Source organism: Salmo trutta, chromosome 8, assembly GCF_901001165.1.
Source record: "Salmo trutta chromosome 8, fSalTru1.1, whole genome shotgun sequence".
NCBI lineage: Eukaryota > Metazoa > Chordata > Actinopteri > Salmoniformes > Salmonidae > Salmo > Salmo trutta.
The window spans coordinates 44,921,582-44,947,536 of NC_042964.1; the positions used below are offsets into that span (position 1 = coordinate 44,921,582).

General features: G+C 43.7%; 1 protein-coding gene across 1 annotated transcript in view; it reads right to left on the reverse strand.

Moving 5' to 3' along the window:
- LOC115199091 (decorin) overlaps window positions 1-24,567 on the reverse strand; it is a 29,962-nt gene extending 5,395 nt beyond the window's left edge. The window contains exons 1-4 of the mRNA XM_029761646.1: window positions 24,292-24,567; window positions 14,853-15,091; window positions 6,308-6,420; window positions 823-1,036 (exon numbers count right to left, since the gene is read on the reverse strand). Coding sequence (XP_029617506.1) covers window positions 823-1,036; window positions 6,308-6,420; window positions 14,853-15,072 — 547 coding nt within the window. The 5' untranslated portion in view covers window positions 15,073-15,091; window positions 24,292-24,567. The remainder of the gene's footprint in view (window positions 1-822; window positions 1,037-6,307; window positions 6,421-14,852; window positions 15,092-24,291) is intronic.
- Between the last annotated feature and the right edge of the window lie 1,388 nt (window positions 24,568-25,955).

The following is a 25,955-nucleotide window of genomic DNA, read 5'->3' on the forward strand; positions in this document are numbered from 1 at the left end:
AGGTAGACAATCAGGGGAGGAGACAGAAAAGAAAACAGAGAGAGAAAAAAAAAAGGTCCATTAACTACATTGCAGTCCTGGTGTGTTACGGGAATCTCAGCCTGACTCATGTATAAACATGGTTTGCGGCCGGCGTGGGATATTGTCCATATGCCCTGTCTCCCTCGTCCTTTAGCCTCGCTGGATTGGCCGATTTGTCACACTGGGGATATAATCTGAGGATCAGTGTGTTTTAGGGCCTACCGCTCCAGTCCTTCAGCTATGCTATAATGAGATACTTTACATTCTGAGAGGGAATGTAACACACACCAGAATAGAGACATTATAAATAAATGTATAAATGCGCACACACACACATGCACACACTCTATCACTCTCCCTGCTGCTGGCACCCTCAAATTCTACTCTCCACTCTGTAAGCAATGAACCAACCCTTCCTCTCTGTAGGCGATTGCTGGCACTCTCTAAACACTGACACGTTGTAGTTCATGGTTAAACAACACTTTGATCATCAGTCTCTGACTGTAATGTTTTAGTGTGCTTTTTAGCTGGAAACTTGTTAACTTGCTGCTGTCCTATTGCTACTATACAGTCAATTAAGGAAACATGTTCAAGTAACTGTGTGTACTGTATATGTGTGTTAAGGATTAGACAAGTTCTATCGTATGGAATTTGAGTACCCAACAGGGGATGGGTTGAGTTCATTATGCACCCAACAGAAGAAAACAGACGTGTCATTAAGGCAATCCAGGCAGGCTAAAGCAAGGGCACAAAATATCTGAAAGATTTCTAATAGTATTTGAACCCAGGTCTGGTCCATACCCATGACGATGACCTGGGCCATGCCCTCAAAGGAGGCCTTCTTGATCTTAGTGATCTTGTTCTCGTGGATGCGAAGCTCCTGCAGGCTCTTGGGCATGTTGGCAGGCATTTCCTTGAGGTGGTTCTTGGAGAGGTAGAGGCGCTGCAGCTTGCCCAGGGGAATGAAGGCCTTGGGGTGGATTATGGTGATCTGGTTGTTCACCAGGATCAGGGTCTGGAGAGATTGGAGAGAGAACAATCCCTGTTATATTTAAGCTAATGCTAATGTGTATGTTTTGCTAATTATAATTTGTATGTTTATGCTAATTATAATTAGTATGTTTGTGGTCATTCTAATTACTATGTAGATATTTATGCTAATGTACAACTGGACAACTGCTTTTTCTATTTTAGATAGCTTTTTCTATTTGAGATTGCTTTTGAGATTATTGCAATATATCACTATTATCATTAGCAATGATGTGTCACTGGCTACTTTAATGTGGCTACAACTTCCCGTGGGTGTATGTGATCATTGTTTATGTGTGTAAAATGAAGTAATTGAAGGCAGACTTTTCATTATATCATAGTGAGGTTGCAAAAATTGCTTCACAAACAGACTGGACTATTTTAGACTATTTTGTACTAGTTGACGAGCATCTTAAACGCTTGACATCAACAAAATACGATGTTCTAGACCTATTGCACACTGTTTGATTACATTTCCCAAGTATGGACTGACTCAATTGAACGTATCCAAGGTAACTGAAATGTGAGATTGTTTTTTAACGTCTGTACAGTAATCCCAACACACCCTTGGACCTAGTCTTAAAGAGCACAGGCGCCAGGGTTGTTGTGATTGGAGGCAATTTCTGAGAAATTTCGCAAGAGAAATTGCTGTGTCTCTAGTGGACCGTTCCATACTCAAGGCTGCAGACAGGGGTGGAAGAATGGAGAATGCAGAGAATGCAGCAAATTCCCCCCGGAGAGAACAACTAATGTACGGGGGTGGAAACAGTGTGGGCCGTTTGACAGAGGTAGGCTATTTATTACAGGTCAGAAAGCTGTACATGTGTAGAGAGGTCACGCGATGGCCCAGAGGTGAATAGTTTCCATGGCACCTGGGGAACATTGGTACTTGGATTCCTGTGGTTAAAATGAGTGGAGGTGGTTTACAGTGCTGTTCCCTTTGGTAGACTATTTGTAGGATCATTGATCCGAGTTAAACATGTTTGTTAAACATGTTAGTGGTTTGGAATATGATCAGGAAATCAGCTCAATCAGCTCAGCACAATGTGGGCCTATGGGAGTGCAGTTGTCAGGCAGATTGTGCCTTGTTTGGAGCCAAGGTCTCTTTTTACCTCACACAGCTGTTCCATTAAAAACTGTCAGGACGTAATAACAAGGCATTTGCTTGGCGGCCCCCACTATAACCACACACATACACACACACACACACACACACACACACACACACACACACACACACACACACACACACACACACACACACACACACACACACACACACACACACACACACACACACAAGCTCCCTCTCGTCTCAAGAAAGTCCAGAGATAAATCAGATTTCCACTGCTTTGCTCCAGCCGATACTTTTGCATGTATAATAAGCCTGTTAGGATGTCATCCAACAAAACACGGCTTCAAGTTCAGCGTCAGTGTTATCCCTTTAGCTCTTTCCTACCCAAGACATTCAGGTTTCTACACTCACTCTGGTGTATACTTTGAAGGGATGTCAACATTGCACTCCCTAGAAGAATTGATACAACATGGCGAGTTGTGAATCAATGTTCTTTGGAAAATGCAAAAAGTAAGGGGCCAATCAGTATTTGGTGAAAAGCTGCAACAAAGTGGACATATTGAGTGTTTAGTGGACATATTGAGTGTTTAGTGGACATATTGAGTATTTAGTGGACATATTGAGTGTTTAATGGACATATTGAGTGTTTAGTGGACATACAGTTGAAGTCGGAAGTTTCCATACACTTAGGTTGGAGTCATTAAAACTCGTTTTTCAACCACTCCACACATTTCTTGTTAACAAACTATAGTTTTGGCAAGTCGGTTAGGACATCTACTTTGTGCAAGTCATTTTTCCAACAATTGTTTACAGACAGATTATTTCACTTATAATTCACTATATCTCAATTCCAGTGGGTAAGAAGTTTACATAAACTAAGTTGACTGTGCCTTTAAACAGCTTTGAGAATTCCAGAAAATTATGTCATGGCTTTAGTAGCTTCTGATAGGCTAATTGACATAATTTGAGTCAATTGGAGGTGTACCTGTGGATGTGTTTCAAGGCCTACCTTCAAACTCAGTGCCTCTTCACTTGACATCATGGAAAAAATCAAAAGAATCAGCCAAGACCTCAGAAAAAAATTGTAGACCTCCACAAGTCTGGTTCATCCTTGGGAGTAATTTCCAAACGCCTGAAGGTACCACGTTCATCTGTACAAACAATAGTATGCAAGTATAAACACCATGGGACCACGCAGCCGCCATACCGCTCAGGAAGGAGACGCGTTCTGTCTCCTAGAGATGAACGTACTTTGGTGTGAAAAGTGCAAATCAATCCCAGAACAACAGCAAAGGACCTTGTGAAGATGCTGGAGGAAACAGCCACAAAAGTATCTATATACAGTAAAACGAATCCTGTATCGACATAACGCGAAAGGCCGCTCAACAAGGAAGAAGCCACTGCTCCAAAACCGCCATAAAAAAGACAGACTACGGTTTGCAACTGCACACGGAGACAAAGATCGTACTTTTTGGAGAAATGTCTACTGGTCTGATGAAACAAAAATAGAACTGTTTGGCCATAATGACCATAGTTATGTTTGGAGGAAAAAGGGGGAGGCTTGCAAGCCAAAGAACAACTGTGAAGCACGGGGGTGGCAGCATCATGTTGTGGGGGTGCTTTACTGCAGGAGAGACTGGTGCACTTCACAAAATAGATGGCATCATGAGGTAGGAAAATTATGTGGATATATTGAAGCAACATCTCAAGACATCAGTCAGGAAGTTAAAGCTTGGTCGCAAATGGGTCGTCCAAATGGACAATGACCCCAAGCATACTTCCAAAGTTGTGGCAAAATGGCTTAAGGACAACAAAGTCAAGGTATTGGAGTGGCCATCACAAAGCCCTGACCTCAATCCCATAGAAATGTTGTGGGCAGAACTGAAAAAGTGTGTGTGAGCAAGGAGGCCTGCAAACCTGACTCAGTTTCACCAGCTCTGTCAGGAGGAATGGGCCAAAATTCACCCAACTTAATGTAGGAAGCTTATGGAAGGCAACCTGAAACGTTTGACCCAAGTTAAACAATTTAAAGGCAATGCTACCAAATACTAATTGAGTGTATGTAAACTTCTGACCCACTGGGAATGTGATGAAAGAAATAAAAGCTTAAATAAATCATTCTCTTTACTATTATTCTGACATTTCACATTCTTCAAATAAAGTGGTGGTCCTAACTGACCTAAGACAGGGACTTTTTACTGGGATTAAATGTCAGGAATTGTGAAAAACTGAGTTTAAATGTACACTGCTCAAAAAAATAAAGGGAACACTTAAACAACACAATGTAACTCCAAGTCAATCACACTTCTGTGAAATCAAACTGTCCGCTTAGGAAGCAACACTGATTGACAATAAATTTCACATGCTGTTGTGCAAATGGAATAGACAACAGGTGGAAATTATAGGCAATTAGCAAGACACCCCCAATAAAGGAGTGGTTCTGCAGGTGGGGATCACAGACCACTTCTCAGTTCCTATGCTTCCTGGCTGATGTTTTGGTCACTTTTGAATGCTGGCGGTGCTTTCACTCTAGTGGTAGCATGAGACGGAGTCTACAACCCACACATGTGGCTCAGGTAGTGCAGCTCATCCAGGATGGCACATCAATGTGAGCTGTGTCAAGAAGGTTTGCTGTGTCTGTCAGCGTAGTGTCCAGAGCATGGAGGCGCTACCAGGAGACAGGCCAGTACATCAGGAGACGTGGAGGAGGCCGTAGGAGGGCAACAACCCAGCAGCAGGACCGCTACCTCCGCCTTTGTGCAAGGAGGAGCAGGAGAAGCACTGCCAGAGCCCTGCAAAATGACCTCCAGCAGGCCACAAATGTGCATGTGTCTGCTCAAACGGTCAGAAACAGACTCCATGAGGGTGGTATGAGGGCCCGACGTCCACAGGTGGGGGTTGTGCTTACAGCCCAACACCGTGCAGGACGTTTGGCATTTGCCAGAGAACACCAAGATTGGCAAATTCGCCACTGGCGCCCTGTGCTCTTCACAGATGAAAGCAGGTTCACACTGAGCACGTGACAGACGTGACAGAGTCTGGAGATGCCGTGGAGAACGTTCTGCTGTCTGCAACATCCTCCAGCATGACCGGTTTGGCGGTGGGTCAGTCATGGTGAAGGGTGGCATTTCTTTGGGGGGCCGCACAGCCCTCCATGTGCTCGCCAGAGGTAGCCTGACTGCCATTAGGTACCGAGATGAGATCCTCAGACCCCTTGTGAGACCATATGCTGGTGCGGTTAGCCCTGGGTTCCTCCTAATGCAAGACAATGCTAGACCTCGTGGCTGGAGTGTGTCAGCAGTTCCTGCAAGAGGAAGGCATTGATGCTATGGACTGGCCCGCCAGTTCCCCAGACCTGAATTCAATTGAGCACATCTGGGACATCATGTCTCGCTCCATCCACCAATGCCACGTTGCACCACAGACTGTCCAGGAGTTGGCGGATGCTTTAGTCCAGGTCTGGGAGGAGATCCCTCAGGAGACCATCCGCCACCTCATCAGGAGCATGCCCAGGCATTGTAGGGAGGTCATACAGGCACGTGGAGGCCACACACACTACTGAGCCTCATTTTGACTTGTTTTAAGGACATTACATCAAAGTTGGATCAGCCTGTAGTGTGGTTTTCCACTTTAATTTTGAGTGTGACTCCAAATCCAGACCTCCATGGGTTGATAAATTGGATTTCCATTGATTATTTTTGTGTGATTTTGTTGTCAGCACATTCAACTATGTAAAGAAAAAAGTATTTAATAAGATTATTTCTTTCATTCAGATCTTGGATGTGTTGTTTAAGTGTTCCCTTTATTTTTTTGAGCAGTATATTTGGCTAAGGTGTATGTAAACTTCCTACTGTATTAAGTGTTTAGTGGACATATTAAGTGTTTAGTGGACATGTTAAGTGTTTAGTGGACATACAGTATTAAGTGTTTAGCGGACATATTGAGTATTTAGTGGACATATTGAGTGTTTAGTGGACACATTGAATGTTTAGTGGACATATTGAGTGTTTAGTGGACAAATTGAGTGTTTAGTGGACATATTGAGTGTTTAGTGGACAAATTGAGTGTTTAGTGGACATACAGTATTAAGTGTTTAGTGGACAAAATGAGTGTTAATTGGATATATTGAGTGTTTAGTGGAGGGGACATGTTTAGTGGACATATTGAGTGTTAAACTCTTACTTGGAGTCCCTTTAGAGTCTTGAAGTCATTCTCCTTGATCTCAGTGATCTTGTTGTTCTGCAGGTCCAGCAGGGTGCTGTCTGCAGGGATCTCATCTGGAACACTCTTCAGCCCTGCAGAAGAAGAGGAAGGAGAGGAGAGATACTTCTAGGCCAGCCCGTAGAAGCTAGTTTCATAGCTCCAAGTGATTTTAATTCATTAATTTACCAATTTATTTAATTTAATTGCATTTTACATTCAATTTCAGAGTTAATGATGTTGAATGAAATTAGGTTTGGCCCAACCCTGCCATAAGCATTTGTGTGCACGATGACGCACGACAAGGAGTGTGTGTGTGTGTGTGAGATAGTGTGCACGCTTGGCCGTGTGTATGGTATGTTTGCCCAGGTGACAGGAGACTTCCTGAGCTGTGCTGCAGCTGTGCCTGCTAGCTGATGGGAAATGAAGTTCGCAGTAGAGCGTGGTCGAGAGATTATGGCGGGTTCACGTGCTAGTTGGAACAAGGAAACTAGGACATTTCAGACTTTCAAACTGGTTGTAGTGATACACGTGCCGCGTTCAACCAGTTAGCAAGTCGGAAATGTCAAAATGTTTAGCATGTCAGCAGTGAATAACCCCAAAGAACCAAAGTATGATGTGTTTCATGGTAATAGTCCAGACATGAGTGATACCAGATACACCATGAGTTAGCATTGAAACAATCTATGGCACACAGTGTGAAATGGGACTCAAAATTAATTTCCGTCTATTTCCAGTGTCCACATATCTGGACACTGACCTCATTGCATGCAGTTTGGGTTGGAGAGTACATTGCATTATTTGGCACTGAGACAGTAAATGTCACCTGTCTATATGACTGGTAAACCAGAACCATGTGTTCTGAGGGAGAACACTGAGGGAATTATGATCTGGGGTGAGGTATACACTATGTAGATGTATTGGGTAAATGATGTATTTTTGTGTAATATGATTCTGTTCTATTCTAACTTTTCTATATATTCTGTTCTGTTCTGTTGTATTCTATTCCATTCTATTATATTATGTTCTATTCTATTCTGTTCTGTTCCGTTCTATTATTTTCTATTCTATTGTGTTTTATTCCATTCCATCCTATTGCATTCTATGCTGTTGTGTTCTATTCCATTCCATTCTATTCTATTATTGCATATTCTACTCTATTCTATTCTGTTCTGTTCTGTTCTATTCTATTCTATTATATGGGTATTGTTTTAAATAGAGGGTGAGCACAGAGAGCTACCACAAGTCATCTAAACAACACAATGGCTAAGGGTCAAGGTTCACATGGCTGGTTTCCATTCTAGAGGACGGCGGTTGTCTCTAGAATAAACTGTTTAGTCATTCAGGGCTTAAATGCTGTGTCTTTTAAACTCCACATATGCAGACACACTTTGGCTTTGGCTTTGAGCACGCCCCACTTACACAAACACTCTCTTCAGCTCAGTTGGCTTTTCTATCAGTTTCTCCTACCCTGCCCAAGCCCCACAATCCTCCACACAGCTGTCTGTGGTAGGCTCTCACTGTGCGGCATATCCCCATTGTGCTCCCTCTCTCCATCTCCCACTCCCACTTAATATCTTACATTCTCTCAGTCCTCATGTCCTTCTCTCATATCCCTTCAACCTTCCATCATGTCCCTTTCTCATTTACTCACTCCCCTTTTCCATCGCCTTCTCTCTCTCTCCTCTCGTTACATCTCCATCTCCTCTCTCTACCTCAATCAAATCAAATCAAATGTATTTATATAGCCCTTCGTATATCAGCTGAAATCTCAAAGTGCTGTACAGAAACCCAGCCTAAAACCCCAAACAGCAAGCAATGCATGTGAAAGAGGCACGGTGGCTAGGAAAAACTCCCTAGGAAAAACTCCCTAGAAAGGCCAAAAACCTAGGAAGAAACCTAGAGAGGAACCAGGCTATGAGGGGTGGCCAGTCCTCTTCTGGCTGTGCCGGGTGGATATTATAACAGAACATGGTCAAGATGTTAAAATGTTCATAAATGACCAGCATGGTCAATTAATAATAATCATTGTAGTTGTCGAGGGTGCAACAAGCACGTCCGGTGAACAGGTCAGGGTTCCGTAGCCGTTATTCTTCTCTCTCTCTCTCTCTCTCTCTCTCTCTCTCTCTTCCTCTAGCAGCGTGATGTGAACCACATGGCGTTCTGTCAGTCAGAGCTGACGTGGTTGGTACGGTAAACAGTTTGGAGAAAGTGTGTCTACGGGTAGGAGAGGGGGACAGAGGTGAGAGGTCAGTTACTGAGAGTCAGGTGGCAGGAAAGTCTGATTGAGATGTTTAGTCTCAGGGTTTTTGTCCTCTGGAAGGATTGGAAAAGAAAGACTGAATAGCAGGCAACAGACTTCTGCTATGAGCCACCTGTGTGTAATGGATGTATTTATAGTGCCTCTGGTCACACTCACTGGTCCCAACCTTTAATAACAAAGGGCAAAACATTACAGACTACAAAGGGAAGCACAGCCGAAAGCTGCCCAGTGACACGAGCCTACCGGACTAGCTAAACTACTTCTATACTCGCTTCGAGGCAAATAACACTGAAACATGCATGAGAGCACCAGATGTACCGGAAGACTGTGTGATCATGCTCTCTGCAGCCGATGTGAGTAAGACCTTTAGACAGGTCAACATTCACAAGGCCGCAGGGCCAGACGGATTATCAAGACGTGTATTGCGAGCATGCACTGACCAACTAGCAAGTGTCTTCAATGACATTTTCAACCCCTCCCTGTCCGAGTCTGTAACACCAACATGTTTTAAGCAGATCACCATAGTGACTGTGCCCAAGAACACTAAGGTAACCTGCCTAAATGACTACCGTAGCATTCACATCTGTAGCCATCAAGTGCTTTGAAAGGCTGGTCATGGCTCACATCAACACCATCATCCCAGAAACCCTAGACCCACTCCAATTTGCATACCACCCCAACAGATCCACAGATGATGCAGTCTCTATTGCACTCCACACTGCCCTTTCCAACCGGGACAAAAGGAACACCTATGTTAGAATGCTATTCATTGATTACAGCTCAGTGTTCAACACCATAAAACACCATCAAAGCTCATCAATAAGCTAAGGACCCTGGGACTAAACACCTCCCTCTGCAACTGGATCCTGGACTTCCTGACGGGCCGCCCCCAGGTGGTGAGGGTAGGTAACAACACATCCGCCACGCTGATCTTCAACCCAGGGGCCCCTCAGGGGTGCGTGCTCAGCCCCCTCCTGTACTCCCTGTTCACTCATGACTGCACGGCCAGGCACGACTCCAACACCATCATTAAATTTGCCAATGATACAACAGTGGTAGGCCTTATCACCGACAACAACGAGACAGCCTATAGGGAGGAGGTCAGAGACCTGGCCGTGTGGTTCCAGGACAACAACCTCTCCCTCAACGTGATCAAGACAAAGGAGAGGATTGTGGACTACAGGAAAAAGAGGACCGAGCACGCCCCCATTCTCATCGATGGGGCTGCAGTGGAGCAGGTTGAGAGGTTCCTTGGTGTCCACATCACCAACAAACTAACATGATCCAAGCACACCATGACAGTCGTGAAGCGGGCACGACAAAACGAATTCCCCCTCAGGAGACTGAAAAGATTTGGCATGGGTCCTCAATTCCTCAAAAGGTTCTACAGCTGCACCATCGAGAGCATCCTGACTGGTTGCATCACTGCCTGGTATGGCAACTGCTCGGCCTCCGACCGCAAGGCACTACAGAGGGTAGTGCGAACGGCCCAGTACATCACTGGGGCCAAGCTTCCTGCCATCCAGGACCTCTATACCAGGCGGTGTCAGAGGAAGGCCCTAAAAATTGTCAAAGACTCCAGCCACCCTAGTCACAGACTGTTCGCTCTGCTACCACACGGCAAGCGGTACTGGAGTGCCAAGTCTAGGTCCAAGAGGCTTCTAAACAGCTTCTACCTCCAAGCCATAAGACTCCTGAACATCTAGTCAAATGGCTACCCAGACTATTCACATTGCCCACCCACCCTCCCGTCTCCACACCACTGTCACTCTCTGTTGTCACTTTAACTCTACGTACATGTACATACTACCTCAACTAACCGGTGCCCCTGCACATTGACTCTGTACCGGCACCCCCCTGTATATTGTTATTTTTTACTGCTCCTCTTTAATTGGTTGTTACTTTTATCTCTTATTCTTATACGTATTTTTTGAAACTGCACTGTCGGTTAGGGGCTCGTAAGTAAGCATTTCACTGTAATGCTTGTTGTATTTGGCACATGTGACTCATACAATTTGATTTGAATCATCCATTAAAGTAATAAAATATATAAAAAAATATATTAAGTGAATTAGTTTGTGCAAACTTGGGAGCATTTCCATAGCAATGTCACGGATAAAATGGCTGGTCAGATCGTCTCAGTGCTCTGCAGATTATGTTTTCATTTAAGAAAGTCGGCTTGGCCGATACATAAGTAAGTGAGAGAAACCAGAAGTTGAGATAGTACGCTCTGTTCTTGTTGAGATACTGGCACGGTAACATGACCTCTTTACAAGTGGCAGACTAGAAAAATAGGAGCTGAATGCCAACATAGTCCCTTTATTGTAGCAATTTCAATAAAAGCCAAATTAATGTGATATCAAGGATATGTTTGCCATGGCCTCTCGCACTCATGCTTTCAGCACATCCAAGCATTAATTGCAACATTTATGCAATTTCCAGCCCTGCAATCCTTTTTTGGGGGGTGTACTGTAACTTTCTCTCCTTGTCAAGGGAAGGTCTGTTCAGTCATTATGGGTCTGATTGTCCCTGAGTTGAGCGTGAGTTTTCCATTACGTGACTCAGTTCAGTCAGGGCTTTGGGAAAAAGAAGGGCTTCTGTCATCCACAACACCTGTTGACACATAGGGACCCATTAAATCAAACTCTCCTAGATAGGATAGTTCAAGGCAACTGGGAATATATCCCTGTCGGATGAAGGTCTTTGACGACTGTAACATCAGCCTGTTTTTAATCTAAACCTTATTGAAACCAAGCATTTTTTATGAAGAGTCTTGTGTTCATAAAACCTCATTTCCTAACTCAGAAAGAAAGGAAGCTGTTTAGATAGTACACCACCAGGGTTGGGGAGTAACGGATTACATGTAAGGGATTACAAAAAACGTTAACTGTAATCCGTTATGTTACCAGCAAAAATATTGTAATCAGATTACAGATACTTTTGAAAAACTAGATGATTACTTTGAGGATTACTTTTTTATTCAGAAAGGATGTTTGAAAAAATACATCTTTCACACTTCTCTGTTTTCTCAATGACATTTAAATCAGCATAGAAAAAAGGAGCAAGTTTAAATTTGTTCCACCTGAGCGAGTCTGAGCACAAGTCAGAGACCGCTATGACGACACACCAAATGTGTTTGATGGATCGAGGGAAAAGAACAGGAAATAGTCTTTTATTGGCTACAGTCCAAGCTGTGTCTTCCAATGGTGCGACTGCTGTCGGGTATCCAAAGATTATCCAACTTGAATAAAGGCTTGGAGGTAAGGATGACAGCAGTGGTGTAGTAGTCTACAGCGATACGGATATCACTTATTATTTATATCTACATAGCGTATTGATGTGAATCACACTGCTGTTCTCTCATTTAGCTATTTGCACCTTACAGATTGTGGTTGTTGTGGATGGCTGTTCACAAATCTAAATGTATATTTGAACCCAATAATGTTTGAATTCAAAAAGTTTAAGCTGTCTATCAATCATTGTTTTTGAAACCAGTGGACAGCCAGTGAAAAATGATGTGTTCTTGCAACAGCTGCATAGTGCGGATTCAAGTTTTTGGAATAAAAGTGGGCCTTTTATTGCTCAATCTAATTCAAGCTGATAAAAAAAATGATCCATAGGCCTAATGGACACATGCTCAAACTTACACACTTTTGATAGACTTAAAGGGGCAATCTGTAGTTACTACATCCATTTTTGGACTTATAAATTATATATACAGTATGTCCATTGATTCTTGAAGAATGTAACTTATAAATGCCTCATGAGCTTAGTTCAACTGTCACACTCCATGAGAACCAAAACTATAAACTTGTTTTACTCCAATGTTTGTAAACATTATAAATGTAAACAAACACTGTATAGCCTCATAACATGGTTAAAACATTTTTTTTTTATTAATCTGAGAGTGGTTATATCACTCCAGGCCCATCCCTCAGCTTTTAACCAAAACAGAGGTGGGGCAGCCGTTTTATTATTGTTTCATCTGTGGATTTGACCTTTAAACAGGTGCATATTATTAAGATATCAAAGTGTCATCAACAAAAAGGTTAACAATAGGCCTATAGCAAAAAATGCAGCATATGGCATTCATTTTTCACATGTAAATAGCACTTTTCAGTAGTGCTCAAAGCATGCCATTCCATGAGCGCAGCATTTATTTTTGAACTCGAATCAACGAGCCCAATTAGTCCTCCATGACAACAAAATCATTAACAACAAAGTAGGGCTGGCTAATAAGTTCTTAGTTTTGGGGTCATACTCAGGTAAAACAATTTGGCTAATCTATACTTCCAAGTCCTATTTTTAACGATCAAGGGGTATAACATTTATTGGAATGACTGGAATTCTGATATACTTTGGTTTTTAATGTAAAGATATAATTTAATCATGTTATTATATGTAGTAGAAAGCGATGGGTTACAAGAAGCCTATGTAACCAACCCGTAAAGTAAAATTTAACATCCATATATGGATGTTAAATTGTAAACTTTAACACTGATTTATCCTGCAATAGATGTCGTTCAATTGGTAACATACATTTTTGTAATCTAAAAGTAACAGAATGTAATCAGATTACATTACTGATTTTGGGTAATTTAAAAGTTACGTTACTGATTATAATTTTGGACAGGTAATTAGTAACTGTAACGGATTACATTTAGAAAGTAACCTACCCAACCCTGACCACCACAATGCCTGTCGAGTAATTGACAAACTTATTTTTTAAATAAATGTATTGTAACTACGTCTGGTGAATGTCTAGACTACTAGCCTCTGCACTACTTCATCTCTGCACATACACATGGGATAATTGTAGCACGCACCACCAGCTGGACGCCTGCAGAAATAAGGCCTTGTGCTAACTTTTCCTTTTTCATCCAGTTTTCTAACTGTAAAAGGGGGTGACTTTGGATGGAAAGGAAACCAATCGAGCCCCCTCCGCTCCCATCCCCTCCACTCCCCTCCCCTCCCCTCCCTGTGTGTGTGCCAGCAGGTCTGGGGAACAGATGCAGTCTCCAGGCCAGAGAGGCCGATCCCGGAGATGAGGATCCAACTCTGGGGCTCCTGGGAGACGTTCAGCGCTAACAGGACCCAGTGAGGTAATGGAACCAGCCCTTTCCTGATCATCAGTCTCTCCATCTGTCTGTCGGAGTTGTTCTGTCTGTCTGTCTGTCTGGCTGCGTGGGTCAGTCTGTCTTTCTCTTCCTCCACTCGAACTCACGGTTTCCTTGATTTCCCTCCTCTCTTTCTCTGTCCCTCTCCCTCCTTCTCTTTCACAGGTCTCTGTCTCTTTCTGTCTTTCTGTCTGTTTCTTTCTTTCTTTCTTTCTTTCTTTCTTTCTTTCTTTCTTTCTTCTCTCTCTCCTGTCTGTGTATACATCCCAGTCCATCTGTATCTCTCACTCTGTCTTTGTCTGTCTCCAGTATTTCTCCCCTGCTCCTCCATTTTAAAATAAGAGTAAAGCCCAAAAACGAACCAAACTCATAGAGAAGAGATGAATTGCAAGGTTATACAAACTATATAAGCTACAGCCAATCAACTGGGTCAGTGACTTCCCTTGGCAGAGCAGTAGTCCTAGAGGTGAGTCAGGCCAAAGCATAAGGGCGAATGAAGCAAATAAACAGGATAATCTCGCAAACAATTAAGAGGATCAAGTAAATCATTTTAATTGTGTGGAAACAGAGCGCCAGGCTAATTCGTGGCAGAGTTCGTTTGCCTCTGGAGAGGATGGAGAAAGGAGCGATCTGACGGAGAAAAAAACAAGCTTTAGAACATTGGGCTTGTTAAACCGGGGTGAGTTCGAGACTTTCCCAAGCCCCGCTAACCTTTTATATCCCTGCATCTGCGAAAACAATTAGGAAAATTAGAAAAAGGCCAAAGTCACGGCAAAACTATGTCACCGTCGTGCATCGTCGTGGAAGAGCATGAAATTCGTAGCATCTGAGAGCGTTTAAAGTGGTCAGCCTGGGGCGATATTCTTTTAGGCCAATTAACGAGCTGATGATGGGTAGATCAAAAGTCAGACACTCTTTGAACATTTCTCTGAGGTCCCCAGATGGAGGGAACACCTCTTTGGGAACCAGGAAGATGTATCTTGTAAACTATGGGACTGCCTCAGTTAGACGAGAGAGGGAGAGGAGCTGATGCAACAGGTTGTCTGTATTACACTGACAAATTGACCTCAGCTCATGAAAACACATGGAACCACAGAAGTACGTACTGTTATGATATTAAATAGAATTTATTGGTAGAGTGTCTCACCTAAGTCGGAGCACTGCACCACGCGCAGGTGGCACTGGCAGCGGAAGGGGCACTTGGGTCCTTCGGGCATGGTGGGGATGTCCACGCTGGGCTCGACGGGCACCTCAGGCAACCCAGAGCCCGCCTCATCCTCCATCATGAAGTCCAGGAAGCCCGACTGGCGGAAGGGCAGTGACCAGCACGCTGTGACCAGGAGCAGGGAGAGACAGGCTGACCTCATGGTGCCTCTGTCCGGGAGCCTAGGGGGGAGGGAAAAGGTCATGGCTTAGAGGTTAGAACTACTGTAGAGGGGTGCATGGGTATTGGTGGGTGGTAAAGGATGGGGGCAGAGGTGAGAGGTTAAGGTGTTCTACTTTTAGCAATAAAGAAGCTTTTTTATTGTATTCCATTGTTCTCCAAGCGTTGCTGACTCTCCTCTCTCCTTCAGTTTGCTCATCAACTCATGCACCTGGGTTCCAAAGAGAGGTAGCGGCAGTGATCCCTTCCCTAAGAGGTCAAGGATAGAAAGAGGCCAACCTTTCATTCAAGTAAAGGGTTGTGAGGTGTGTGTGGGGGTGACAGGGTGAGAGGCCAAATGAGAGAGGGTAAAGGTCAGAGGTAGGAAGCTAAAGGCTAGAAGGCCAAGCACCTGAAGTTGCTTTGGTTTGTAACAGGTCAGCAGGGGGAGAATGGCCTATTTACCTAAGAAAGGTTAAAGAGGAGAGGTCAGGGCAAAGCCAAGAACATTGGGAAATGTATCAATCTTTAAAATGGGGGACCACCAAGGCTGTACCAAGTGTATGTGCACTTTCACAGGGCAGAAACAGAAAAGTATGCATACATATTCACAATATATGGTAACGATTTGGGAAAAACAACCAATGACTGATTACTGTATAATTGTACAGGAAAGTAATTTGTACTTTCCCTTGTTTATCTCTCTCCATTTCAAGGCCCTCTAAGACTATAGGAAACCAGCCATATGCTGTGAGCAGTCTTCCAGTCTTCTTCTCTGACCGACAAGTCATGACCGCAATGGTCATCCATTCCAGTTCATTTTTGACCCACTCAAGCCTTCTGACCAGTCTAGTCACACAAAACACACTCTGACCAGTCAAACTGACCCAGTAGTCCAAGCCCAGACAAACACAGCCCGATTACTGTACTGTACTTTCAGTTCTCTCCAACTGGTTCAGGGTCAGTGTTATTATTCGGCTCATGATGTTTATGGTTACACACTGCCCCTTCAATTACTTTGGGACCAAAGAGAGAGGCGAGTCTGCTGGACCTTTGCATGACAGACAGATTGCTGGGTAGGTGACTGTGTGTGTGTGTGTGTGTGTGTGTGTGTGTGTGTGTGTGTGTGTGTGTGTGTGTGTGTGTGTGTGTGTGTGTGTGTGTGTGTGTGTGTGTGTGTGTGTGTGTGTGTGTGTGTGTGTGTGTGTGTGTGTGTGTGTGTGCGGTTCTTAGGGTGGCGTCAGGTCAATGGGAACAGGATCAGGCCTTATGGCGGCTCTCTCTGAACATCCAGGGTAATTATAAGTCTAACCCACACTACAGCCATCACACAGACAGACAGAGCTACATTACAGCACTCAATGGGAACAGAGTTCTCCGAGCATACTGTATCACCGTTGGGATCAATTTCATGAAAATAAATTGATGAAAAAATTGCTGGGTTGATGGATTGAAATGGAATGGATTCCAACCGTGTGGCATATGCCTCTGCTCATTGTAATATGGGTGGACGAAGAAAACATGGATTCAATTGGATTTGACTTGTAATGCTGTGACTTTGACTTCTATTTTCCATGGAGGACTGAGCCTTAGCCTATGGAAACATGTTATTAAGTAGCCTTGCACGAACCTTGGCTTATTCAAGCTGGAACGACTCATAGGGCAGGAGTCTATCTCCTGTTTCTGTATCGTGAGGCAGCTTGATGTACAAGTACACCCCCTGGGGACAAGATGCTAGTCTATCACAGGGCCGTACCTCCAATCTATCTCCTTAATGCTAAGTGTCAAGCGAGACAAATCATGTCCCGTTTTTAGTCTTTGTTATGACTCAGCCAGGGATTCAACTCACAACCTTCCAATCTCAGGGTGGACACTAACCACAAGGCCACTGAGTTGGAAACACGTGCCATGCGGAAATGTGTTGAAACTCAGAGATAAAACAGATCCAATCTTAGCTTAACAGTAGAGCACAAGAACATGTTGGTCCAATCTTTTTGAACAGGGCAAATCTTGGCTCTAGGTTTAATTTATCTATAAGTCAATATGTAGGGGAATCCATAATGAATACCCTGTTAGTTGTCTTGCCAAGATGGTTAGTCTTTTTAAACCTCCATTGGTCTGAGAGCAGGAAACCAAATAGAGATAGCAGGAAGGAATGCTGTACCGATTTGCATAAGGGTCCTTCCACAAAAATAGTGAATTTGAAAAGCCTGTTATATTAAATGAAAATTCAATAAATACGATTTTTTATATGGATAAAGACTTGCTAAAGTGCAAAAATTCTGCATTTTGACTGTCCCTCTGTGCACATAACATGGTAACCCTGTTACCCATAGATAGACAGGCTAGAAATAGACAGGCTAGAAATGTTACAACAATTGATTTTGTTTTATGATTGCCACTCCCTGTTGCACATGACACACTTCCATTCCCCCTGTCACAACGGGATTTATGGCTGATTTAAGATGAAATCACACTTTTTTTTTACACTTCTCAAAAGGCACTGAATTGGTGGAACGACCCATATAGTCCTTGACCGCTAAGCATTGATCCTGAACTCCTCAGTGTTTGGACGTTATGTACACATGCACACGCACACACAGAGGAATTCATATTAAAAGCAGCCTCCTGTGTGTCCTCCCATTTCTAGGTGATAATAAACATTCCTGAGACGTATTAAAACAAAACAGAGCAGGAGGGAAGAGATACCAATCTCCTTGAAGAGGGAGATCTGTCATGTTTTTATTAAACACTATAAGACTGCTAATGAACTCACCTACTGGCACATTAACAAAAACTGTATAATACTACCTGCTGATTGGCTGGTAATATGCTAACCCAACAATGCCACATCCAATGTGGTGCTAGTAATGATCAAAACTGACATAAATGTCTAGGTTAGCTTATTTCATGTGTACAGGCATAGTATGATAAGGCTTTGACACAATTGTGAGAAAAATGTGAATAAGGAAACGTTTGAAGCTTGCGAACCATGCAAAACATGTCAATCAAGATCTTGATTCCGGTCCATTTAGTAGTAAGGTGCAGTAGCCTAACTGTAATGAATGCATTTCCTTTCTTTAACTAATCTGCATTCTAGAGAGGCTGAGCGATGCCACGAGACCCAGTAATGCAGAAGGGAACTCGTCACAGTTTGGTTGAACCTGTGCAGGCAGACACATCCCATTAGACGTCCCACTGAGCCGCAGGCATTGGCTCTTTCATCAGTAGTTTCCTCAAAGATATCCAGGAGAGAGGAGGGGAGAGGAGAGAGGGTGGAGGTACAGCTTCACAAGCATAAAGGACTGATCTGGCAAGGCACCCATGGTGCATCTGGAGCATCCATTGGTTAGATCACAGACGGCCCTAAAAAAAACATGCTTCAAAGTGCAAGTCTGTGTGTGAACCTAGAGGGCTGTGTCCACGGCACGCCACGACAGAGCCGATCCTCTGCTAAACCACTGAAAAAACCTGCCACCATTAGCACTTTGACTGGTCTTCTATCTCCTCAATCTCCCGTCTTCAGACAACTGCTTGGCAATGTCTATTGGGCCAGCAAGGCCCCCTCTCTCTCTCTCTCTCTCTCTCTCTCTCTCTCTCTCTCTCTCTCTCTCTCTCTCTCTCTCTCTCTCTCTCTCTCTCTCTCTCTCTCATTGATGTTTTGTTTAGGTGGATCCTTTGAATGAGTTCTCAGTGCACTTCTAATGACTAATCCAAAGGGCTTACACTGTTTGTTGACAGCTGTATATGAAAGGCATTGAGAGGGCTGAGGTGCACAATGCAAAGTGTGTGAGTAAGGCCTTACATGGGTTCAGTCAGTGTCTAGGTATCTAGACCACACAGTGTTGTAGTTGACCCTGCTGTAGGGTAAAGTCTCCGGGAAGCAGTTGTCAGGGATCTAAGGACCATAGGATATAGTTGGTTAAATAGCTACCCGAACTATCTGCTTTGACCCTTTTTGCAGTTACTTTTTTGTCTCATCACATACGCCGCTGCTACTGTTTATTATCTGTCACTTTATTCCTAGTTATATGTACATATCTACCTCAATTACCTCGTACCCCTGCACATCCACTTGGTACTGGTACCACGTGTATACACTCAAGTTGAGTTAGTCTCATTGATGTCCTGGGCAATGCCCACCAACATGCTTTTGCACATTGGCACGTTTGTTGAACTCTCTCACCATTCGTGCCGTTCCGCTGATGCCCCCCCAAATCACGTCAGAGCCATCTTTTTGTCTGCTTGTTACAGTAGCAAAGGCAACAGGGCCAGATACTGTTCATATGCACTCAAGTGGACCTAACCTGTCAATTATTTCTCTATGAGGTGACAATTAGCGTACGTTAGTCAACTTGTGTCATGTTGTCAACATCACCGTGATTACTAGAACCAGATTGATTAGCGATACCATTGACAACAAACACGTAAATAGCGACACAATGACGTCTATCCGGAGCAGATTTGATGGTTAACTATAAACTGGCACATATTACGGGGTCCAATTGAATCTAGAGAGTTTTAGTGGTCATTTTCCAGGCTTCAAAGTTTGTGTCCTCGATAAAATGTGTAAAAGGAGGTGTGTCTTCATACTGTGTGTGTGTGTGTATGTGGTCTTCATTCTATGTGTGTGTGTGTGTGCGTGTGTGTGTGTGTGTGTATGTGTTCAATAATCGAAAGGTGTAAAGGTAGGAGCAGTCAAAAGACACCCTCTCCCTTTCATTCCTCCTCCCCCCCTCCTCCTCCTCTCATTCTCTGTAAGGCCTGAGGACTGTGTTTTGTCAGAGCAAGTCTGATCTTTCTCTCTGAGCAGAGGGGTGGGGGTTGACACTTCCTTTCGTTGCAGCTGCCTTGTCAACCTCCCTCCCTCTCATCCCTCTCTCCCTCCCTCCCTCTCAACTTTCTCTAAAAATCTGGACAGACTTCTGACAAGTCTCAGGCAGGAAGCAGATTACAGTAGAGACACCATGTAACATATGTCTCATTATTCCCTCCACACCTCTCTCTCTCTCTCTCCATTTCTCTCTCCATTTTTCTTTCTCTCTCTGTCGCTCTCTCTCTCCGTCCGTCCCTCCCTCCCTCCCTCCCTCCCTCCCTCCCTCCCTCCCTCCCTCCCTCCATCTCTCTCCCTCTCTCTCTCCCTCTCTCTCTCCCTCTGTCTCTCTCTCTCCTGGACACCATTCAGTTGTATTCCATCCATGCCACATGTACAGTATGTAGGTCATCAGCCCATACTCCTACCTTTCCAAACTTGTGCAGCATTTGCGAGAGGATGACAGAGACGGTATGTTGTACTTGTTTTGTGTCTGAGTGAGTGACAGATCTCAAGACAACAATTCCAACCCTCCTACCCTCTACCACTACCTCTACCCTCCACGACACCATTCTACTCCAACTCCCCTTTACCAGGGTCTCAGCCTTCTGTCTCCAGAGGGCCTGTCAGTAACGAATCCTTGGGAGGTATTTACAACGTTATGAGATGTCTGAAACATGTGTGCCCCTTTTAAACCCATCAACAACTCAACGTGTCAACCCCTCCCCAACCAGACACAGATACCCAGACAGTTTTAACCATTTCCAGTCCTCAAGACCCGGTTTGTCTGTCTGCGTGATTCGTCTGCCTCCATATTGAAATCCTACTAACGGGTCTCCATTTGTCATTGTTTTTTCCCTAAAGACATTTCCAAAGACATCTGAGTTCAAGAGAGTTTATCTCTACGGGGAGAAAACCAGAGATCCATCCAAGAAATAACTTCTCTGTTAAATGATGGGCAGATTGGACACTACAGATAATATACCAGCGCTTTGTCAACAGGAAATGCCTTCATCACTAACCCCTTCAGTGGTCACAATAGTTCCCTAACAGAATGACTTCCCCACGTCAAACCCAGAAACTCTTTCTGGATCCGTTGCAAGACCAACGTCTGCGAGCGTTGCATTTTTTGGGGGAGAACTCCAAAGATATTCAGAAATTGGGTCATAAAAACACATATATTGTTGACAGACAGCAGAAAGCCCTAAAGCGTCTGTGCTGTTTTGGACCATTGTAGGAGAAAGCCAGTGAATGGTTACACCAAGTTTCAACCGTTCATTGAGGAGTATTGTATGGCTGACATTTATATATCCAGGCTTGTATTATCTACAGCCTGTATTATCTACAGCTTGTATTATCTACAGCTTGTATTATCTACAGCCTGTATTATCTACAGCCTGTATTATCTACAGCCTGTATTATCTACAGCTTGTATTATCTACAGCCTGTATTATCTACAGCCTGTATTATCTACAGCCTGTATTATCTACAGCCTGTATTATCTACAGCTTGTATTATCTACAGCCTGTATTATCTACAGCCTGTATTATCTACAGCTTGTATTATCTACAGCCTGTATTATCTACAGCCTGTATTATCTACAGCCTGTATTATCTTATCTACAGCCTTGTATTATCTACAGCCTGTATTATCTACAGCCTGTATTATCTACAGCCTGTATTATCTACAGCTTGTATTATCTACAGCCTGTATTATCTACAGCCTGTATTATCTACAGCCTGTATTATCTACAGCCTGTATTATCTACAGCTTGTATTATCTACAGCCTGTATTATCTACAGCCTGTATTATCTACAGCCTGTATTATCTACAGCCTGTATTATCTACAGCCTGTATTATCTACAGCCTGTATTATCTACAGCCTGTATTATCTACAGCCTGTATTATCTACAGCCTGTATTATCTACAGCTGTATTATCTACAGCCTGTATTATCTACAGCCTGTATTATCTACAGCCTGTATTATCTACAGCCTGTATTATCTACAGCCTGTATTATCTACAGCCTGTATTATCTACAGCCTGTATTATCTACAGCCTGTATTATCTACAGCTTGTATTATCTACAGCCTGTATTATCTACAGCTTGTATTATCTACAGCCTGTATTATCTACAGCCTGTATTATCTACAGCCTGTATTATCTACAGCTTGTATTATCTACAGCCTGTATTATCTACAGCCTGTATTATCTACAGCCTGTATTATCTACAGCCTGTATTATCTACAGCCTGTATTATCTACAGCCTGTATTATCTACAGCCTGTATTATCTACAGCCTGTATTATCTACAGCCTGTATTATCTACAGCCTGTATTATCTACAGCTTGTTTTGAACAGATGTGAACATCTTCTTTGCTGCCCAACCTACTATTTTTCTCTTTCTCCTTTTCTCTCCCTTTTTCCTTCTCCCTTCATCTCCCATAGATTAAGACATTTCTTCTTTGACCCTTTGGCAGTACAATTTGCTTTTGGGAAAATAGCACTACTGGAGAATGGAACTTTATATTATTCCAATGAGGAAAAAAATAATTTGTGGCTAACATCCATCTTTCAGCTTATTGTTCTCTCTCGGCCTGGACAGTTAGTGAGTCCAGACGGGAAAATGTGGCCCCTGGGCTCAAACCTGGGCCTCGCCTCTAAAGACCCATGTCTTACTTTTCTAACACAGAGCTAACCAAACTATACTGTACAAGTTAGTCCAAACAAACAAGACTTAAACATCAACGACTCCACCAACATGCCACAGCATGTTTAGGTTGAGGTTGTGGAGAGCACTAGGGGTGGACTAGGAAAACACATCCTGTCCATCCTCCAACTCATAACCCCTTCCTCTCCACTCTGTACCCCATCTCCAGTTCAGCCCTGTAAAAAAACTCCCTCTGTGTTGGAGGATGTTAGCAGTTAGCTGGGAGTTTTGGGGTGTTTTGCAGGGAAGCCATCAGTCAGATCTCTCTGTGATAGAGGAAGCTGTACTGTTAGTGGATTAATAAGGCTTTGGGTTGCCAGGTACTGCTTTTTCTTTCCCCCTTTCTCTACTTCAAAGCAGGTCCTCCCTTTAATTTTGGTTGCCCTGGGCGATTTGGGTCTGCAGCGCTTCCATCAAAGCAGAGTGGTGACGAGGCGGGCTGAAACGGTGCGTTAACGTTGATGTGAAACAGAACAGCAGTACAGCAAGTTAAATAAACCATTTCAAACCGATTTGTTTTAGTCTAAAATGCCCTGGACGGGTTCATTCTGGCATGAACTGCTGCAAGTGAACTGTAATGGCTTGAGGAAATACAAAGAAATCCTTGTTGTTGTTGTGTTTTTATTTTGCTTGTAGGATCTCCTAGTGCCAGAGGGAGAGTACAAAAGAGAGAAGGCAATGCATTAAAGTGCTACAACTGAAGAAAAGGACACTGGTAAACTTAATGGGTTTTCCACCAGGGCCAGTTACTGACAAGAGAGGAGAGAAAAGTCTCCAGGGACTTCACATCAAAGAAACCTCTTCTCCAGCTCTCTATTCCTCTGTCCTGCTCACACAGAGACACAACAACTCTGAATGCATGTAAAACCATAAACTAACACCACTGGATAGTTTGATGGAAGGGAAAACCACATGTACAACCACAAGCCAACTAACTGACAAAACAGCTCACTTGCTCAAGTGCCTTGATGTGTTAAAAACTAAAAACCGCAAGGGATAAACCAATAAAGTCAAGGAAAGATATCATGGTATCCTCTTTTGGATAAATAGGGTAGGGTTTTCTAATACACTGGCATGGCAGTGAAGTGCTAGCATCAACAGTAGCACCACACCCCCTCCCTATAGCTGGTGCTGTCTTCATCATTCTGTAGGCTATCACATGGTCTGGTATGGGAATGATTAGCTATGGTCTCTCCTCCCTAAGCCAGTCCTGTTGTGAGACTAAGACCTGGCCACGCATCTAGTTTAGAGGGAGCGCGCGCACACACACACACACACACACACACACACACACACACGCACACTAACCCTACGCCCACACAAAACAAATTTGCAATATCATGCACAAACGCATCACTTTCATGATATGCCTGGCATGACTCATGTTGTACATTCTAATTGTATGTATGTGCAAATACATCGAAATGAACAAACGTTCATGACCAGTTCAACCACAAAATCACTGCAGACATAGTCTGGCGGTAGAGTTAACCTCAAACCACAAGCACAGCATCACCATTTTACTAACCAAGTCTACACGTTTGGGACCCCCGAAACACAATAACCCCAATTCCAAATCCCTTTTAACAATTCCCCTCACAATCTCCCTCTGTTTCCACACTCCCCAGGCCTATAATCCAGTCTTTCCCGAGTTCCCCCCCCTCAAGATCCATCCCCTCTATCTATCAGTGTGTTATCCTACCTGTGCTCTGTAGAAGCGTGGGAGAGAGAGCGAGAGAGTTAGAGTGCGCCGAGGTCAGATGGTCTTCCTACCAAATATCCAGTTGGGGCTATAGGCTCAATCACTGTGAGCCTTCTGCACTGTACTGCAACGGGCCGAGCGATAATTGCACTGAGAGCGCGCGCAGCCAAGACCAAGCAGGTGTGCTCTGTCACGGCCGAAGGGGAGGAGGAAGGGGCTGAGAGAGGAAGAGCGAGAGGGAGGGAGCTCCTGTTAAATTGAGACACTTGGTGGAGAGAACTTCCCCCAGCAAAAGAGAGAGAGAGAGAGCGCTCCAAAAACAGTTGGAAATAGAGGGAGAGAAAAGGGAGGAAAATTTAAAAATGAACAGTCACAGAGCGATGGAGAAAAGAAGAGGAGAGCGGAGGGAAGAAAGGAGGGAGAGAGAGAAATGGAGGGAGAGAGAGAGGCAGAGTTAAGGCAATAAGCAGTGACTAGGCTGGCAGGCTCCCATTCAGTACCATCTGGTAATGATAGGTCCTCCAGAGCTCAGTTCAAAAACGCCAGCTACTCTCTGCCTTCCTCTCACTAACGTTCATTCTTCCATTTTTCTCCCTCTCCCTCTCTCTTTCTTTACTTTGGTGAAATTCAAACTAATTTAACACAGCCGACTACCCCTCTGCCTTTGTTGAATCCCGCACAAGCATTCAGTCCACCCTCCCCCTTCACCCCCAATCTCCTGATTGGGTCGGTTTACTTATTTACACTTAACCAAAAGGGACAAGGGGACCGTTCCAATTAGGAGGAAGAGGAGGGGGATCGTAGTTCTTAGTTCTTCCCATCCCCTGGTTTACCCTCCATGTGTCACATCTACTTTAGGTCTATAATTTCCCCCTCCGGCTGGGCTCAGGGTTGGTCTGTCTGACTAGCATGTCACACTAACCACCCTGGCGTGTGTGTTATTTTAGTCCAAAGGCTAAAGTGAAAGATTTAATACTCTTGAAATAGTTCAGATTACTGCCCCAGACCAGTGAGGTGCAGTCGGAGCTGAGCACTTTAGAGCTCTGTGTCGCTTGGACTGGCTCTACTTAGTTACACTTACAACAAAGACTGCAAGAGAGACGGAGAGCTTTCAACAATACTTTCTACAGTACAGAGATGAATACACAGAGAAATATGACTATGACATAATGAATGCATTTGAAGACCTGTAGGTTGTTGTCAACAGCCTACAGCTGTTATGAATGCGTCATGGGTGTGATCGATAAGGCACTACAAATTCATAATGCTTTATACAACTTTGGTTCATAGAACGTTTTCACAAGCATCATTACAGAAATGATGGAACTGGATCACTTAAAGCTAATTGGAGGAAACATTGCTTCCACCCATCCAGTCCTTTCATTGGTCGCTGTGTGGCGGGGAAAAGCTAGAAGGATGCATTGAAGGAGGCATACTGTACATTTAACAAGGACTTATAATATGTATATATGATATGTACCTATTGATTCTTGAAGAAGATAACTTAGAAATGCCTTATTGACCTTAGTTCTACTGTTGTACCTCATCAGAACCCAAAATATAAGCTTGTTTTACTCAAATGTTTGGAAACAAAGTAAATGTAAACAAACACTATACAACCTTATTGTTTCAACTGTGGATTGCCCCTTTATGGCCTGGGGACA